We start from the raw sequence: 20,585 nt of genomic DNA, 5'->3' as shown, positions 1-20,585 counted from the left end.
CAAGACAATTTAAAAAGGGAAAAACAAAATCAGAGGGCTATACTATCTGATTTTAAGACTTACTATAAAATTAGGACAGTATAGAAATGGCACAAAGTAGTCTAACAAATAAAGGATATTCTTCAACAAAAGATGCTAGAACAACTGAATATCTACATGTTAAAAAAGGAATCCCAGCTTTTACCTCATAATACTACGTACAAAAATTAAATTGAAATGGATCATAGACCTAACCATAAGAGCTAAAACTATAAAACTTTTAGAAGAAAACACAGAAAAAGCCTTTATGGCCTTGGGTTAATAAGCAAAGATTTCTTAGGATAGGACCAAAAAGACATGAACTGTAAGAGAAAAAAATAATTGGACTTCCTCAAAACTGAAAACTTTTATTCTTCAGAAGATACTGTTAAGAAAATAAAAAAGACAAGCCAAGGCTGAAAAAATACATGCAAAACATAGATCTGATAAAAGATTTGTATCCAGAATATATAACAACTCTTCCAAGACAAAACAACCCAATTAAAGAAACTGGGTTGAAGATTTGAACAAATATTTTACCAAGAAGACAGATGAATGGCAAATAAGCAAGAAAAGATGCTGAAATCATCAGTCATTAGTGAAATGCAAATTAAAAACTCAAGGAGATTCCACTTCACACCCAGGAGGATGGCTAAGATTAAAAAGACTGATAACAGCAAGTGTTAGGGAAGATACAGGACAACTGGAGTCCTCATACATTGCTTGGGGGAGTAAAATGGTACAATCACTTTGGGAAACAGTTTGGCAGTTTTTTGTTTTAACATCTTTATTGGAGTATAATTGCTTTACAATGGTGCGCTAGTTTCTGCTTTATAACAAAGTGAATCAGCTATATGTATACATATATCCCCATATCTCCTCCCCCTTGCGTCTCCCTCCCACCCTCCCAATCCCACCCCTCTAGGTGGTCACAAAGCACCGAGCTGATCTCCCTGTGCTATGTGGCTGCTTCCCACTAGCTATCTATTTTACATTTGGTAGTGTATATATCCATGAGTTTGGCAGTTTTTAATAATGTTAAATATACACTTAGCATACAACCCAGAAATTCCATTCTGGTATTTACTCAAGAGAAATACCTGTCCACAGAAAGACTTGTACATGAATGTTCATAGTAGCATTATTCAAAACAACCAAATAATGGAAACAACCCAAATGTTATTGGTTGGTGAACATATTAACAAACGTGGTAATCCATACCATAGAATAATACTCAGCAATAGAAAGATAAAAGCTGTTTCGCAAAACGTGGATAAATCTCAAAGGCATTATGCTAAACGAAAGAAGTCAGACACAAAGGACTACAGGTTATATGATTTCACTTACATGAAATTCTGGAAAAGGCAAACTACAGTGAGAGAAAGTAGATAGTGGTTCCTTGGGGCTGGGACTAGGGGAAAGGGATTGATTAGAAGGGGTCAGGAGGGAGCTTTTTGCGGTGATGAAGATGTTCTGTATCTTGGCTGTGGTGGTTCATGACTGTGTATATGTTTGTAAGGACTCATTGAAATGTTCACTTAAAATCAGTAATTTTTACTGTGTGTAAATTATACTTTAATTAAGCTGATTAAAAAATAAACTATATCAAAATATGAAAAAGGGCATTTTCTCTCTCGCAGGCAATAGTTATAAAATAATCTTTCAGTTTGGGTAAATAATCTTTCCCCCTTTGTAGGATGATCATCTCAAAAGCACATACATTAAGAGACCACAATCAAGTCTTTCCTCTGAAAACAATGTTCTCCATGATACTTACCAAGAGTACTGAGTCCCTCTGAGATAGATGTGAGAACATATAGGAGTACAGGAGGCTCTAAGTTGGTGACGAAGCTCATGTGGTCCTGGGTGAGACATTCCAGGAGTGGATAATAAGACTGGCTCAGCTTCCGATATTGCTATAACAGAAATACTAAATGTCAAGCCACAGGGAAGCAAAAGACATGTCACAGTTCAGTGAAAATTGCCATTTATAGTATTAGAAATTGTGACCTTACACATAAATACATAAAATAAACATAAATATAAATACATGGAACAAATGACATAATGATTCTCAATTCAGTATTTAAAGGGGTTCTAATACAAATCTCTTGATCTCTAGAAATCCTAATTTGAAGCTACAGCATACCCTAGTAAGTAATTTCAATTTTGCCTTATGTGGTTAACACTTAAGTGCAATTAAAATCGCTGCAGTATAGAAGACTGAATGATTTTTCTGGGCTGGAATATTGTAACACTGAACAGTGCTTAATAGTGGCTAGGCAACCTTCTTTTTTAACACAAAGAAATTTGTGTTATAATAGCATTTGGCGTCATAGTCTGCTATATTTACACAATGCCAACCCATCTAATTAAATCATAACTTGGTAAATGGCTTAATATTTACCATATACAACAGGCAAAGGATAAGTGCATGAGAAAGATACCTGGAAAGCCTCAAATGAAACCCAAACCAGTATCAAAGAAGCGCAACACTTATAAGAGAAATAAACCATATCAATATTTATTATAAAGTAAAATTGACTATCTCCATAAGAATCACATGGGGTGCTTGTTAGTAATCAGGCTGAGATATTTAAAAAAAAGTCTGATAACGACTCAGACTCAGCTCAGTGGAGGAGTCTGGAAATCTGAATTCCAACAAGCACCCCAGGTGATTCTGAGGGGCAAAGTTTGAAAACAACTGACATAAATCACAGAGACTAGATGGTAGAGTAGAAGAGGGACCTAGAGATCACTTTGTTTAATTTACTGATTTTAAAGGTGAGGAAATTGAAGCCTGGAGAAATAGAGAAGGTGATTTATTCAAGGTAAATGACCAGCAAGTGGCAGAGTTGAGACTACATACCAGGCTGCTCAACTTCCAGTTTAGCACTCTGTCCACCACACCTGAATTTTAATGGAAAGCAAGGCCAAACAGCAAGGGGAGTACACAGAGTAGAAATGAAGGAAGGAGAAGATCCTATAGTCATTCTGCATTTTCTGCTCCAGGAAACACAGACCTTCTCTGAATTATGAGTACAGTTGTAAGCAATTAGTTGAAATTGCTAATTACATTTTCTCTAGACACAGAACCTGGAATGCCTGAGATGACCAATTTATCAGAAGATGGTAGCTGCAGTTCTCAAAACTGCACATGTAATTATATAAATACAGCCACTATAGTTATTCAAATCCTGTAAGTTAAATCAAGTTGTCCTAAAACATAAAATGATCTGGTGCTATTCTAACTCCTTGGGCTTCATTATAACAATTCCAACCCTGTGGTGGTGTTACTTCACGTTTCATACAAAGACTCCCATGACGCATGATTGCTTACTAGCAAGTCACTGTGGGACACTGACAGCAGCATTTTGACAAAGGCCTGGAGTACATTGTCAAAATGGTTGTCCCCATACAACTTGAAGACGCCAAAGCTGACATAATTTCCACACAAGGCAGACTTGAGAGCTGAATAGCAGATGGAGATGCCCTTGAGTTTCATTGGATAAATCTGATCTTTTGAGAGGCTCCCAAGGGACAGGATCTGATTACCTGTTTTAGGGTAAAAGCAGAATGAGAAAGTGACATAAGTAGATGTAATTCAAAGCAGTTATGAGGCACATTATTCAACATTTTCACTTTACTGCTACTGTTCACTTCCCCCTACCATTGTTCCAAGAATTACATCATCCATATAATGAAAAATATAAATACATAAGGCAGTTTACCTGGGAAGTGCAAATGGCCCGAGGAAAAGCAATCACGGGGTACCGGAAAAGTTTGATATTTTTATCTGGATGGTGATTACATGAATATATATGTGGACGCACAAAAATTCATTGAGTTGTACTCCTGAGATTATTTCACTTTATGTACTTTAATATATATGTTATCTCTTCTTCAATAAGAAGTTAAAAAAAAGTAGGAGTAAATAACAAACTAAGTCAAGAGAAAAAGATAACTTAGACATATAAATTACTCTGAATTGTGGGATGAATTTTCAACCTTTTCACATGCACTTGATATTGAGTTACTTCACTCTTAGGAGCCTCACAGGTTTGATACATGAGTTAAATGAAATAAAGACACAAGAAATTCTTGGCACAGTGCACAATAAATGTTACTTCCTTTTTCTTCTTAGACATTTTTTCAGAAGATCTAAAGAGACGATTGTTTAAAAACCGTACTTATATTCTATGTCTGACCATCGAAAGATGAAGAAATGTTTATATGATCACCTTACAGTTTTTTATAGTTAGCATTTACAACTAATAGTTTCTCTTTCTGAAATGTGTGCTAGTAAGGTTTGTTACCAGGCAATATCTAAGAATGCTTTGTAAAGAATTATAAAGTCATACATGTTTCTTAGCTCTGCTTTTTCCTGTTCAAGTGAGTACTGCTTCTAAAATTGAAACTAAATTCAATTTACAAAATTTAGAGGCATTACTGTTGTGGTTTTGTACTGTGTCTATTGGGCTAAATAAGAATTAAGTTTCCCAGAACTCATTTCCCTGTACTGTTGTGGGCTAGAATTGAGCAAAACAGAAATCTATATGAGATTTAGAAGGTGGAAGTGAAGTAGCAGCCATGACTTTCTGAAGGTTGTTGTGATTAGAGGTGTGAGAAAAAGATGTAGAAATACCGCTGGGTTTTAGTTTCTCCTTGTTCTTTCCTGCTCTGTGTCAAGAACTACAAGCCCTGTTGACCAATGACCCCAAGCCTACCACCAAGTGCTTGGCAGCACAGGTACAGAGCAGGAGCTGTGCAGAGGCAACAGTCTTCCATTGCTTCTTTACCACTACTCAAGTCCCCCCTCTCACCCCACATCCTTTCAGGGTCCCACCCCAGCAGCTGGATGTCTCTAGCTTTTAGCTTTCCCTGCAAGCTCCAACTTGTCCATCCATGCCATTATCTCAGGAGGGCCTATTAATGATTTTTCTCCTGAACTTCCAACTCTCCCCCTTGGACCTATTTTCCCATCTTCACCCAAGATTGTACAAGGTCTAATTCCTAAAATAAATTCCCTATTCCATCAATGTCACAGTGTTTGTTTTTCCTTGTTTGAATCCTGACTGATAGGTATATTATGAAAACCACATGTTTACTAAAGAGGTTAAGAAGGACCAATAATTCTAGCAGAGCATGAAACAGGACTCGCCCAGGGTGAAGGTTCCCTCCCCTTTCTCTGCCTTACTGAAACATTTCCACACACAGATTTTCTTCTGTGCATCCTTTGAAGCCCATGTGGCTTTGCTTATAATTTGTACATTAGAATGACAACACCACTGTGTCGGCTGAAGCATATCTTGGAATTTACTCCGTACCACATTCTGTACTCTCTCTCATGATCTCATCCTAACTTACCTTAGAAAGATATTGTAAGTTTCATAAAGATTCAACTCAGTACGACAGCGTTCACTTAATAGCTACCCTGTGTGAGGTGCTAGGATAAACAAATGAAACAAAATCTTTGCTCTGAAGGAGTTCAGTCTGCTGGGAGAAGTAGATTTGTAAATAAATAATTCCGTACAATGTGACAAACACTATCAGAGAAGTCTGTCAAGATTTTATGGGAATAGAAGAGACTGACTTTGCTTGGGCAGGAGAGCAGTGTGGGAAAGGCTTCACAGAGCAGGCTACTTCTCAAGGATCAATCACAGTTTCTCAGGTGGACTTGAAGGGAGAGAAGAGTATTCCAGAAAGGTTATGTGCACAGGCATGAAGGTCTGAAAAAGCAGGGTACTGCAGGAGAGGGTAGTTTTCAACCACTGCTTTTCTACCTTTGCCTCCAATTCAATATAAATCAAGGTAGACATTTCCCCCCACTTCCCTTTCCCAGGAAAGAAAAGCACTGCTTACATGTGATGGAAAAAGCTAGGGTAATTTGGTGGTAGTGGTGGTGGTTTACACATTTTGGGTCTGTTAAGGAGGCCAGGGGCAAACGGAGAAAACTGGGTCATCTTTCAGGGACTTCTTACGCTGATGTCCTTATGGGGGAAGTAAAGATCCTGTATTCTTCAGCACAAGATTGACTAGGAAGACGAAGAATTGTGATGGGGAAAATTTTTGATTCTAAAGGACTGGATAACCTATCATCAAGAAGGATTAATTATTTAGAATCACAACTTTTATCGCTGTGTTAAAGCTGCAATCTGGCACACTTGTTTTTTTGGACTGCTTCAGACACATCTGTGTTAATTAAAACAGTAATTAGTATACCATTATGACCTTGAAAAAGTAATACTTTTGAAAGAGGAAACTATATTTAATTGTGCTCAAGTGGCTCCGCATTCCGTGGTGGCTGTAAGACTATGGAAGAGAAGACGTGGCCGCATCGTTATTCACTCCAATCAGCTTTATTCAATCTATGTTATTCAACAACACTTACTAAAATTGGAGGCCCTGCCCTCCAAAAGCTTAAAATCTAGCAGTTAGACTCACATTGCTGTAAACAAAAGTGACTGAGCTGAGGTTTGGTTTTGATGTTCCTCTATAGGTATGACAACCCTCCTTGCCTTCCTTATTCCACCCCACACCCATAAAGTCCCATCTCCTTCCTTCCCAGAATTTCCTTCCTAAGAGGGAGATCTTTATTACACTGATGGACCGCTGGGAGATGAAGGCATTGCCAGGCTGGCAGCCACTGAAGCCAGTAGCAGTTGCCACTTGTACAAAAGGAAATGATACTTTCTTTAATGAAATAAGAGACTTCCGAAGTTTAGAATCAAAAGGAAAATCTCTGATTGTTTCCCACTGATTATATCTGCCATAACTGGGAGCAGGGGAATGAGATGCTGTTACAACCTTAACATCAGACCTGGGTAAGACAGATGTTGAGGCTATGCTGGGGCTCCGGGAAAGGATGCTGTGAATTGAGTGGTTTACCTGGCTAAGGGCAATGACTGAGGAAGGGAAGCACAAGTGTCATGGAACTGCCATTCTTACTGTGGTATATGCTATAACAGGAAAAGAATCGCACTCAATAATAAGGGGAAAAAACCTGGGAAATAAGCATAGAGGACTCCTGCTATAATTTTGCGTATTACATATATTTCCCTCATTATTAGCTTACATTAACTGCTTGGGTTCCTCTTTCTTAACCTCTATTCTATCTTTTTTGGAGAAGCCCCCCTTTTGTGTGTGTGTGTGTGTGTGTGTGTGTTTGTGTGTGTGTGTGTTTGGTTAGCTTCCAGCATTCAGAAGTACCCTTCTAGACCACTCTCAATAACTAGATTTAGAGAAGGATACATAAGAAGATGCAAAATCTCCTTTTCTGTTTATCTGATATCTACTTTCAGACCTACTTTTTAAACAACTTTTTCCCCTTCTGAGACCCTATCTCTTCCCTGATGACTGCCTCCATGATGTCCTCTACAGAAGAGGCTCCCTACACCCAAAAAGAAGTGGCCTTCCTTCAAAGGCCTCAGCTGGAGAACTGTATAACAAGATAGCAGTCTAACAGAAAACAAACATACAGTGCGTAAGGTAGTGATGAACCAGGTGGGCTTCTGAGTCATACCGACCTGGGGTTTGAATCCTACTTCTTTGCTCACTACCTGGGTGTCTGAACAGATTATTAATCTCTGTAAGTCAGTTTCCTCATCTGTAAAATGAGGACAATAACAGTACTTATAACTCACAAGGCTCTTATGTGGAGTAAAAGAGACAGCATACGTAATGTGCTTACCACAGTAACTGGTACAGTGCTCATGTAATCTATAACAATACACAGCACTAGGTGTTCCTTTCTTTCTCCAGTCTACTAGCCTGTAAATTCATACATGGGGAGCTATGGCCTGAAAAAGAGGAGGAGGTAAGGCTGGGTGTGTTTGGTGTAGAATAATGTCCCTTCCTTCTAACACATAATTCAAAGTAAGGTCAATACTAGATCTTTGACCACTCTCCCTTTATTCCTTCAAAAGAGAACTGGCTGCAGGGGGTCTTTGGCCCACAATCTACCAGTTCTCTGTGCCCTCAAAAGAATACTTTTTAAAAAAGGTACAAGGGATAAGATATACTATAGCTGTATTTTATACCAGGAAGAACTAACAGTATGAACAATGTCACTTCCCGGTTTATAAAGCAATCCATTACATTGATTTACCTTTTCTTTTTCCCTTTTAATCTCTAAAATTTTAAAGTGAATTTGATATTTAGCTGACAGCTCTACAGGTTGAATGTCTTCATTCGTCATCAGAACAATTATGGGAAGAGAAGTGCAAGCTTCCTGACATTCCTTTACTTCAGGTCACTCAACCTACTCTGTCTCTGTGCAAACCAGCTGAGGCCCCTGGACGTAAATGGTCTGGGACAGAAATGAAGCTGTGGAGACTGGAAAGGAATATAACATTTCCCTTTCAGGTTGAAAAAGATTAAAACAATGCAGCACTGACAAGCATGTGGGAAATTAAGGAAATTGTTGGGAATGTGAATTAGTATAACGATTCTAGAGGGTAATTTGGTAAATTTTATTAAAAATATTAAAAATGCGTAAATCCACTTTTGGGAATATATTCTAATTCCAAATGTTCACTACCATATCTACCTATCTCCTAGCATTTGCACTTACACACTGTCTTCTAAAAAGCCAGCCCCTCAGTATGTTGAACTAGCTCCCATCTCCTCTTATGTGCTTGAGAAGAAAGCACAGCAATTTCCCCCTTTCTCTCCTATGCAATCTTTTTTATTTTAAAAAAGACTTTCTCTTGGCCCTACTTCCCTGCCTGATATTACTCCCCTTTGTAACAAAACTCCTTAAAAGAACTGTGACCTTCACTGTCTTCATTTCTGCTCCTCTGATTCTCTTTTACACCCACTCCACTGAAAGTGCTCTTTTCAAAGTTCCCAATGACCTCCTTGTCCCTAAACGTAATGGTCGACTCTTAGTCCACGTCTTATTTGATTCATTGGCAGCTTTTGACACAGCTGACTACCTCTTCTTCCTTGCCTTCCAAGACACACACTCTCCTGATTTTCCCTTACTTCAGTGTTTGCTCATTCTCTCCTTTGCTGGTTCCTCCTCTTCTCCCTTTCCTCCTAACACAGAATACCCCTGAACTCAAAGCTAAATCTTTTATATTTAAATTCATACCCCACCCCGGTGATCTTATCTAGTTTTGCAGCTTTAAATGCCATCTTAGAGTTAATGACTCCCATATTTGTTTCTCTAGGCCAGACCTCTTCCAATCCTCAGACTTGTATATCCAACTCCCTATTCAACACCTCCACTTGAATGTCTAATCAACACCTCAAGCTCAACACAACCAAAATGGAACTTTTGAGTCCCTCTCACACCCATTCTCAGCCTTTTCCATCTCAGTTAATGGTAACTTCATCCTTCCAGTTGTTTATGACAAAATCCCTTGATTACATTTTCTCTCTCATACCATATATCCAATCCATCAAGAAATTGGATTTACCTTCAAGATATATCCAGGATCTAACCACTTCTCACTACTCCCACTGCTATCACCTTGGTCAAAGCCAAAGGCAAATCATGTCAGCCCTCTGCTCAAAAGTCCTTCTCCTTCACTCGGAGTTAAAGTCAAAGTCCTGATAATCTTTACAGGATATGACGTTACATGACATTGCTTTTGTTATTACTCTCTTTTGTTCACTCTGTTCCAGCAAACAATGTCCTTGCTGTTCTTCAGACATGCCAGATACACTCTTGCCTTAGGACCCTAAAACTTGGTGTTCCCTCAGCCTGGAATACTTTTCCCCAAGATATCTGCATAATTAACTCCCTTATTTACTGCAAGTCTTTGCTCAAATGTCATTTTCTCAATGAGGCCTACCTCGATCACTTTACTTAAAAATGCAACATGTTTCCCAATCCCTGGTACTTCTAATGCTCCCATCTTTTTTTTTTTTTTTTTGCGGTATGCAGGCCTCTCACTGTTGTGGCCTCTCGCGTTGCGGAGCACAGGCTCCGGACACGCAGGCTCAGCGGCCATGGCTCACGGGCCCAGCCGCTCCGCGGCATGTGGGATCTTCCCGGACCGGGCACGAACCCGTGTCCCCTGCATCGGCAGGCGGACTCTCAACCACTGCACCACCAGGGAAGCCCCTAATGCTCCCATCTTGATTTGCTTTCTTTCTTTTTTTTTTCCCCATAGCACTTATTACCTTCTGACATACAAAATAATTTCTTTTTCAGTTTTGCTAACTGAGTTTCCAAAGTAATAACATTTATTACACTGCATGCAACATTTTAACCAAAAGTCTAGAACATTTTAACCAGAGTCTAGAACAGCACCTGCTGCTCTCAATATATATACTTGTTGACTGAGTGAAGCTCATGAAGCTGAATGTACAGTGTATGTACTTGCTGCAACAGTGTATTACAGTGAAAATTACATGTTTATAAAAATTACATTTATCAAAAGGTGAATAATTAAATTATAGTATGACGATAAAATGGAATGCTTTACCTCTATTTTAAAAGATATAGTAGAAAAAATTATGAAAAACCAAAGGAAAAAAAGAGATATGGTAGATTTAGATATGTATTAATATAAAGTGATGGCCATGATATAAGTAAAAAATAGCAAATTGCAGATTAGCAAGTATATTATAATACCACTTTTGGAATAATATATGTATATGCACACATAAAAAAGTATGAATGAGCACACACTAAACTGTTAATGATGGTTATCTTTGAGTGATGAGATAATCAGGAATTTTCACTTTCTACTTTCTCCAGCAATTCTGAAATCCTTCAGTTTACTGATAGACCATGCTAACGTTTTATATTTATATGATTTTGTAAAAGCTATTGCCTGCTTGAAATGCCCTCCTCAAATTTCCAGGCCCTATTCTTATTTCCTTCTCTGGCTCCTCAGTTTTGAGTTAGAAACTTCTGGGCTCCCATAGCACTCTGTATGCTTCTTAAGCATAAAAGTGAGCACAACACATTATAATTCTTTATTTACTTGTCTGAATACACTGCTGGACTCCACTAAGAGAAGAATCAGTAAGATTATTTTTGTGTGTCTTATTTCTCTTCCTATCCCTTGTAACTCTCAAACACATAGTAAATGCTCAATAAACGTTAGCTGCATGGATGAAAGACTCTACTGAACTCTAAGCCACTTGTTTGGAGATCACGCTTACTTATTTAACAGCTTGTTTAGCAGTTTTTGCTTGTGTGCAGAAGTGGCCAAGTCCAACACGTGTGGATTCACTGTGAAATGTATTCCTCAAGGCCTGGGATCCTCAAGGTGCTGATCATTCCATCGCCTTAAGAAGATTTTTGTGAGCTTACTCTACTACTTTGTTGTCCTATGTCCCCGACCACGTTTCTGATACAACTCTCTGTCCCTGACCACGTTTCTGATACAATCTAAGGTTATGTCCATGGTTCTTGGATGATCTGTTTTCCAGAAGTGTTATTTCCTGATTACATTTTTTTTTTAATTAATTAATTAATTTATTTATGGCAGTGTTGGGTCTTCGTTTCTGTGCGAGGGCTTTCTCCAGTTGCGGCAAGTGGGGGCCACTCCTCATCGCGGTGCGCGGGCCTCTCACTATCGTGGCCTCTCTTGTTGCAGAGCACAGGCTCCAGACGTGCAGGCTCAGTAATTATGGCTCACGGGGCTAGTTGCTCCACGGTATGTGGGATCTTCCCAGACCAGGGCTCGAACCCGTGTCCCCTGCATTGGCAGGCAGACTCTCAACCACTGCGCCACCAGGGAAGCCCCTGATTACATTTTAAGTCTCTAATTATTTCAAGTCCAACACATTGTTCAGCTATCTTTTTTTTTTTTTTTTTTTGCGGTACGCGGGTCTCTCACTGCTGTGGCCTCTCCCTTTGCGGAGCACAGGCTCCTGACGCACAGGCTCAGTGGCCATGGCTCACGGGCCTAGCCGCTCCACGGCATGTGGGATCTTCCCGGACCGGGGCACGAACCCGTGTCCCCTGCATCAGCAGGCGGACTCTCAACCACTGTGCCACCAGAGAAGCCCTGTCCAGCTATCTTTCTGTAATCATTTAAACATAAATAGAAATCATAATCCTTCATTCTTACAATGCTTCTAATAGTATCAATACATACCAGTAATTTTCAAGCTCTTTTATTAAAAAAAAATCTTTAAGCAGGTGACCCCTATTACAAATAAATCTAGTGCAACTATATATAGCTGGGTGGTTCTGGTCAAAGTGGCAGTAGGGTCCCCTCCTCCCCCCTCTCTGGAGAGGCTCTGTGGTACTTTCACAGATCTCTAGGGCTCTGAAAAACCCAGTTGGAAAACCACTGGTTTGTTTTCTAGGTCACAGTAAATAACAGCGGCTTGTGTATCAGTTTACAAATTCAATTTAAGCATATTATTAGATCATACCTTAAATGCACCTGGAGCATATATTGCTCAAAAGAACCCTGATGTAAATTCTTATGTACAGTGAATAATTATAGTTGTTCTATCCACTATTAAAGTTTAGATTTTTCACACACCGAGCTTTCTTTAAATCAGGTACCTAAGGAAGGAATAAAAGCAGCTCCATTTTTGCCAGTCGTATAAAAACAACCACTATTTCTCCCTTCTGCGCACTCTTTAACCAACAGATGTCACTAAAGATACCATTACCCAGAGGCAAAGGGAAGAAAAGATTAGACAAATGGAAATTGAGCATAAAAACCACCCAGTTCTTAAAACTGAGAAGTAGGTTTCCAAAGTAATGACATTTATTACACTGCATGCAACATTTTAACCAAAAATTTAAGAAAGAAATTTCTTTTATTAAGTTGCTCAGGCTGAACGGATCATAGCACTAAATTTTGAAATACATGTTCTTGAAGCAATTTAAAACTCATTAGAAATAATAGGCTTGGGCTAGTAGAAAATGCGGTAAAATCTAATCCTCATCCAAATGTTACCTGGGCTGCACAAACAGGAAATTGTTTTGTGCTACTGTGGCTAACCTCATTGCTGACCCTGAGCTGTAACGGCGAGAGCAGCTGAGAGCTGAGGCAAAATTAAAAACTTACATCAAAGTATATCATGACAGAATGTAGATAAATAAAACAGCATATCGAAAGTATTATTTTTCTGCCAGTCTCATTGAGTAGCGAGGTGGAGGTATTCCATAAAATATATAACGAATCAGGTGCTTGTGGAAATGAGTTCTTCCCCCCTCTGAACTGCCCCAATCATCAATTACACAAATACTGCCCATGACAGGTGAGCAGAGAAGGAACCCAGTGAGGATGGGAACAGAAGGGATCAGAGAATGTTCTGGCCCCTTTCTTCTATGGGCTCTCCCTTCCTTCACCTTGGCTTACCACAGAAATAAGTAATGTTGGCTCTTCTGTACCCTCCTAGTCATTCTTTTCCTCATCTTCTAGACTCCTGGATGGCAACCATAGGATCTCCCTTCAGTGAGCATATTAGAATCTCCAGAGGTAAAAGCATGGGTAATAAAACATTACACAGGTAAAGACAGACAAAATCAGCTCGGCTGATTGAGGCCAGCATGTGGAATCAGTGAAGGCTGAGAAAGAGTTTTCTATCATTCTATGTAAAGCGATGTGTCAAAGTCACTGGTGACAAAGTTGAAGGACATTTTTCCATTGAGCCTTCATTTTCCTTAAGTTTTAGGATAGAAATCACCATACTTAAAGAACAGTACTTCATCAAAAATACCCAACTTTGTGTGGCAACTCTCAAGTGGCAGAAAGGAACATGGAAAGACTACTGTCTGAAGTTATACAGACTTTGAATGAAATTCCAATTTGACTATTTGCTAACTATGTAATATTGGGCAACTCTTTAACTTCTATGAGCTTCAATTTCTTCATAACAGTAATCACAGTAGCTAAGTGATCTAAGGGCTTTCCATGCACTATGTAATTGAATCCTCACAACCACCCTATGAAGTAGGTATTATTTTCTCTGTTTAACAAGAAAGTGAAGCAAGAGAGGCTTAGCAACTTAACCAAGGCCAAGTGACTAGTGAGTGGCAGATAATAATACTTACCTTAAGGATTCAATGGGCTAAAGTATGATTAATGGTCTAGTATAGGAGCAGGCACATAATAGTTGATTAAAAAGTGGAAGCAACCATTATTATTAGTCCCAACTAAGGAGAAGAACCTTACCCTAATCTCCTAGTCTTTCTTCAGAGTAAGAAAACTCCTTATTGGCTTTTCTTCTCAAGAATGCTTTGAAGGTTTTCTCTTTTCTTTTTCTTTTTTCTGCTTTTCTTTCTCTTTTCTTCCTCGCTCTCCTTCTGCCTCCTCCTCTTCTTCTTCCTCCAATATAATCCTCACAGTTTTCTTTCTCAACTTTTGCTGCAATGCTTTTGTCTATGTCAAACAACCTGACAGAGGACTGAATAGCTTTTGAAGCCCATAGACTTGGCGATGTTCTGAGATTCCTTTTGGTATCAATTGCTGGACAAACATTCTGTCCTATACTAGAGATTCAGTGATCCTGGACGAGGAAGAAGTTGCTGCTCTTGTCAGCCCTACTGTAAGAGTGAGTAAGCCTCAGTAAAAGAAACTGGATCCAGAAAAGGGGGAAGGAAAGATACAACTGTGGTTGGTAACAGGAAACAAACATTTGTATAGTTAAAGGTCTATTGACTACTAAGAAATTCTTATACGTGCATTGTTTCATAATGGGGAAGTATTTCTTTTTAAAAAGTGAGGAAATAGACGCTTAGCACTTGTTACAGGCAGAAGGAAGCAGGACAGCATGGTCCAAACAGAAGGCATTCCTGAATAAAAAAGTGATGAGGTCAGTGAACCCCTATCCAAAGGAGGCTGGTTCTGTGAGTGTAAGAGAATGGCTTTGGATCAAGGAAAGGCATATTCACTGAGTACCTAAGCCATGTTACAACCTGTGCCAAGCCCTTTACCCAGAGTAGCTCAATTAACCACCTCTAATCCTAACTAGACAGGTAGGTCAGTAGGTATTCATTATTTCTAATTTTACATATGAGAAAAGTAGTCCAAAGAGGTGTAGTGTCTTAGCTGAATGTCACGGAGTTGATATGGGTTGGTACTAGAATTGGTACTCAGATCTTTTAATTGCCAAAATCTATGTTTTTTTAAAGATATCATTCTTTTGGAAAAAGCTCCAGTCATATGTCTTTTATGATAAGACACTGAAAGGAATTAGATATACCCTGGAAACACAACAAACTGTACTGAGAATATTCAAAAAGGGGTCCATTTTTACCTTTGGGAGGCAAAGCATTTCTACTTTATATGATTCTAATGTGTCCATTTTCAACAGATGCAAAAGTTGTGGCAATATAGTTGCTGGTACAGATGAAAATAGGAGAGTTTAAGTTTACTGTCTTAAATAGGTGCTTTCTGTAGTTTCTATACACTTATGACCTCAAACTCTAAAAATCAAATGTACAATTAAAACTAAGCATTTTTAACAGAGGCCTACAGTGCATACAGAACTGAGTCCCAGAATATTTTGAGTTCAAGTAAAAACAATTTAAAAGAACTTTTTCTACTTTTTAAAATAAGTTTTACTTTTTAAAAAGTAATATGTTTTAATTTTTTTAAATTGGAGTACAGTTGCTTTACAATGTTGTGTTAGTTTCTGCTGTAGAAAATACCTAGGAATAAACCTACCTAAGGAGACAAAAGACCTGTATGCAGAAAACTATCAGAAAACTGTAAGACACTGATGAAAGAAATTAAAGATGATACAAACAGATGGAGAGATATACCATGTTCTTGGATTGGAAGAATCAACACTGTGAAAATGACTATACTACCCAAAGCAATCTACAGATTCAATGCAATCCCTATCAAACTACCAACGGCATTTTTCACAGAACTAGAACAAAAAAATTTCACAATTTGTATGGAAACACAAAAGACCCTGAATGGCCAAAGCAATCTTGAGAAGGAAAAACGGAGCTGGAGGAATCAGGCTCCCTGACTTCAGACTATACTACAAAGCTACAGTAATCAAGACAGTATGGTACTGGCACAAAAACAGAAATACAGATCAATGGAACAGGATAGAAAGCCCAGAGATAAACCCATGCACCTACGGTCACCTTATCTTTGATAAAGGAGGCAAGAATATACAATGGAGAAAAGACAGCCTCTTCAATAAGTGGTGCTGGGAAAACTGGACAGCTACATGTAAAAGAATGAAATTAGAACACTCCCTAACACCATACACAAAATAAACTAATACACTTTTAATGGCTGTTCCTACATACACACACTCACTTAAAGAAGCTTTACAAAATTCTGTAAAATCTGTTTCTAGGTACTCCAAAAGAAGTATGAGAATCACAGGCAATTTTTGAGGCCAAACATAGAGTTGGCTGTTGATTTGGGAAAGTAAGACCAGACAGGCAAAAAAGAAGAGGACAAAGGAACGGAGGACACAGAGAGACATCTCTCAAGAAGAACCATGCAAAGTGTCCAGCCTGTAGTTAGTATTCAGTCAGTTTGTGGCGAACTAACAGAGGATTCTTATCTGTTGTATCGTATCCTCATTCCCTGGCTACATAAAGGTCTCAGAGAGTTGAGAATTTCATTGACGAAGCTGTCAGAAGTGGCAAATATTAGGGTTTATGGTAGTTCTAACGCTCATTTCTAACTACTAACCACATTTTTTTTTTTTTTTCGGTACGCGGGCCTCTCAGTGTTGTGGCCTCTCCCGTTGCGAAGCACAGGCTCTGCAAGCGCAGGTTCAGCGGCCATGGCTCATGGGCCCAGCCGCTCCGCGACATGTGGGATCTTCCCAGACCGGGGCACGAACCCATGTCCCCTGCATCGGCAGGCGGACTCTCAACCACTGCGCCACCAGGGAAGCCCCTAACCACATTTTTTTGTACTGTAATTGAATAGAACAATCATTACTGTAGAACTCTGATTCTTAGGATGCAGTGCCCCCAAATTTCCTACAATAAAATATTTACTGCTCTTTACCAGGATATTTTTCCAAAATTCAGTGCCGGTGACATACTGATTTAAGCATCCTTTGACGCAACACACTAAACTCCCTGATGTAACTTTTAGCAATTTTCAATATGCTATAACTTTTCAATATTCTATCTATAGTGTATTCCCTTTGCCTACTGACACTGCAATTTCATCTAAAAGAAATTCATCAAGCTGGTCAGGCATGATCTGTAGTCAAAGGCATGTTGCTTATTTCTCTTGATGTCAATATGATAGCTACCTGGCTTTTTGCACCCCTATTACCCACTTCACAAATTCATACAGATATGAAGGTTCAAAAGAACAAAATAACTAACATCATTCTTTCCTCCAAAGAGATAAAAGTTATATTGCAGAGACAAATATGGAAAAGGATACTCACCATAAGTGCAAATCATTTTACTAGCTTCTCTGAAGAGAAGAATTCCATTAGGAGATGATACATCAAAGTTCAAACGCTGGGATCTAAGAAATACAGCAAAAATTTAGACTATATGTGCAGATAAAAAAAACAAATATAGGTTTAAAATACCCAGAATTTTCATTTATTAGAAGTAGCAACAGTACAATTATCCCTTTTTTAAAGTGTCATTCCATTAAACAAGTATTGATAAAATGTGTGTGCTAATTCTCTCACTATAAAGATACTAGAACGATAAAATTATTTTCATTTATTTGCTGATTCAAAGAATTCACTTTTTATCTGTCAAAACAATATCCTGACATCCTATATCACCGACCTCTTACACCCCTCTCCTTTCATGCAAAGTGGTTGACAGATAATAATAAAGGAAACCCCAAGTATGTATAAGTTTATATAGTTACTTGGATAGAGATTTACACTTGAGATCTCCTGTAGTGCCTAGTACACATCTTTAAAACAAATTATAAAATAACAGGAAATCTAAGTACCTTTAATACTGCTCATATGCATAATGAATCACTTGATACTTCAAGCATATTTCAAATACATTAAATTACATACAGACTATAGTTTCCATTGAACATAGCTCAAGTAAAGAGAAACAAATCCCAGAAGTTCTAAATAAGAACAGTTCTACTTTCCTAGTTCCTAACAGGTTGGGGAACAGTCTGAAAAGTGTATTATGTCAGGATGGCATGTCAGTCATAATATTTGCCATCCTGACATAATATTTGCTTTTTTAACATCACTTTGGCTTTAGTTGGCTCCAATATACCTTTTTGCTCTGCTTTTAAGAAATAATGGTATATTTTTAAAAGGATCAGCAAAAATATGAAATAGGTCATAGCAAAGAAACACCAAAAAGCAAAGATATTTGCCAAGGAACAGAATAAACTGCTCGGAATAGAATAAATTGCTGCTTCTCTATGCTTTTTCAAAATGCTTCGGAATTAAGTGCAATTATAACTTATTAGAAATACTACTGGAAACATTTGATTGTTGGCATAGAATTCCGATTAAAGAAATGTATATACATAATACACATTAGGTTCCAGAGAAATATAGACAAGATAACATTTTCTGGGATTACAAATTTTTACCAGGTAGTTCTTTGGACAACTGTGCGAGATATGAATTATCCACCTATGGCAGATATAAAATACTTCACAATATACAACGTAATGATTTTTTCCTTTAGCATTAAATGTTATATCAGTAATATGAACTATTAATTACCTAGCTGAAAAAACTGTAATTTAATAAAAACTAAATTTCTAATATAAAGTATATAGCCACCCTTCGTTTAGTATTTAAGGCACCTAGAGAACAGTTTTAAAAAAACTAACAGCTTTCAAAAGAATACTCACATTTATTTATTTGCCAGGTCTTTTCCCACCTCTTGTTTTAAAAATTTTAAATTACTGCTGTGAAAAACTCAGCACCAAAGATCAAATTAGAGTTGCAACCCATACTCCTTCCCTGTCTGGATATCTCCCTTCCAACACGCAATTTACAAAGAGGAACTGATGAAACAGTATGGCTAAGTGACAGGTAATTTGGTGCTAAGCCATATTCATAATGACATATCTTAAAGAGGTAAAACTAATTATCTTATTGCAGTTTTTCTCTTTTAGCTACACCTCTGTTAATATTTATATACAAAGAACCTGAACCTCTGCTTGTCTATGCAAATTATAAGGTCACCTAGGCAATTTCTGAGAAGTGTGGTAGTTGCTATTTAAATAAAAATTGTGAGTGCATAAATCATCCACATATGTGCATCTTGGCACAGAGGAAGAAGGATAACTTAGAAGTCAAGGCAGGAACAATCCCCAGGGCTTGAGACAAACTATGTGTCCACGAATTGCTCTGGGACTCAGTTCCCTTATCCATAAAATAAAGCATCTCAACTCAGAGACCTCTAAACTCCTTTCCTCCTCTACGGAACTGCAGTTAAGCAATGAGACAGTTAAAACTGCCCTGGGACTTTCCTGGTGGCACAGTGGTTAAGAATCCGCCTGCCAATGCAGGAGACACGCGTTCGAGCCCTGGTCCAGGAAGATCCCACATACTGCGGAGCAACTAAGCCCGTGTGCCACAACTACTGAGCCTGCGATCTAGAGCCCGCAAGCCACAACTACTGAAGCCCACATACCTAGAGCCCGTGGTCTGCAACAACAGAAGCTACCGCAATGAGAAGCCCGTGCACCGCACTGAAGGGTAGCCCCCACTCGCTGCAACTAGAGAAAGCCTGCGCGCAGCAACGAAGACCCAACACAGCCAAAAATAAATAAATTTATAAACAAAACAAAACAAAAACCTACCTTCCTCCATCTTGTGCTTTTGAATCTTTTAAATAATGGTGGCTGTAGTCTTCCAATTTTTTTCCCAGTTCCCATAGTCCCCGTATACACCTAAGTATACTAAATTCTTTCTCGCCCAAAGTCTCAACCTTGTATCTCTAATTCTACTGCCTTCAACTGATCATCTTAAGCTTTGGTTCCCGGGTTCTTGCTAAGTCTTAAATATACAGGCACGAGGCAGGAAAGTCTGACCTCTGAAGAGTGCTACCAAATAGTAAATGACCTTTTCACTTGCCTATGCTACCTCTTACCTGTTTTGCATCAGTTCTGCCATAAGTTTTAAGATGGGAGTTGTACACGCTGGCTCTCCATACCACTGCTCAACAGCCCTCTGAAGGATGGGAATATAGGTTGGGTACCTTTTATAAAGCCTGTTAAAGAATTTAAGGGTCAAAAGAAATATTGTTTCTGAAAATTGGTGCCACTTAAAAAGAAAACAAAGGAATCCACATTTGTTCTATGTTTAGCATACTTATGAAGTATCATGTAACATAGTTAAAGAATTATGCTTAATATTGCAGGAAAGGAAAATAAGTTTAGTTAATGAGGGGTAAAAAATGTGAACTGCTATTATCAGAGTTTGTTGGGCATCAAACTACTTAAGAAAAAAATGTTGTTTATTATGTAACTTTTAAAATACATAAAAGTAGAGGGAAAGAGTAAAGCCTATGCATTTATCTCCCAGCTTAGAAATTATCTACATTCTTTTATTTTAAGTTGTTGACTTAACTCTGCTTAGTTCCACTATAGCCCCAAGGAACGCTAGGGATGACAGCTTGAAGAAAAGCTTTGGGTAATTTTTAATCTCAACTCAAGGTCAGTTTGCTAAAAGGTAGTCCCTTGTACGCTCAA

General features: G+C 38.4%; 1 protein-coding gene across 9 annotated transcripts in view; it reads right to left on the bottom strand.

Moving 5' to 3' along the window:
- RANBP17 (RAN binding protein 17) overlaps window positions 1–20,585 on the bottom strand; it is a 316,523-nt gene that overhangs the window by 40,018 nt on the left and 255,920 nt on the right. For 8 of the 9 annotated variants that reach the window (XR_013827675.1, XM_079917450.1, XM_079917455.1 and 5 more), the window contains 4 exons: window positions 19,985–20,104; window positions 17,329–17,411; window positions 3,359–3,573; window positions 1,796–1,934 (listed from right to left, as the gene is read on the bottom strand). Coding sequence is in view for 8 of the 9 variants with exons in the window: in XM_079917450.1 (XP_079773576.1) it covers window positions 1,796–1,934; window positions 3,359–3,573; window positions 17,329–17,411; window positions 19,985–20,104 (557 nt within the window). In the remaining variant the exon portion in view is untranslated. The remainder of the gene's footprint in view (window positions 1–1,795; window positions 1,935–3,358; window positions 3,574–17,328; window positions 17,412–19,984; window positions 20,105–20,585) is intronic. The other variant, XM_079917451.1, reaches the window with a different exon arrangement.

Source organism: Stenella coeruleoalba (assembly GCF_951394435.1).
Source record: "Stenella coeruleoalba genome assembly, chromosome: 3".
Lineage (NCBI taxonomy): Eukaryota > Metazoa > Chordata > Mammalia > Artiodactyla > Delphinidae > Stenella > Stenella coeruleoalba.
This window is presented reverse-complemented; position numbering and strand designations above follow the sequence as displayed.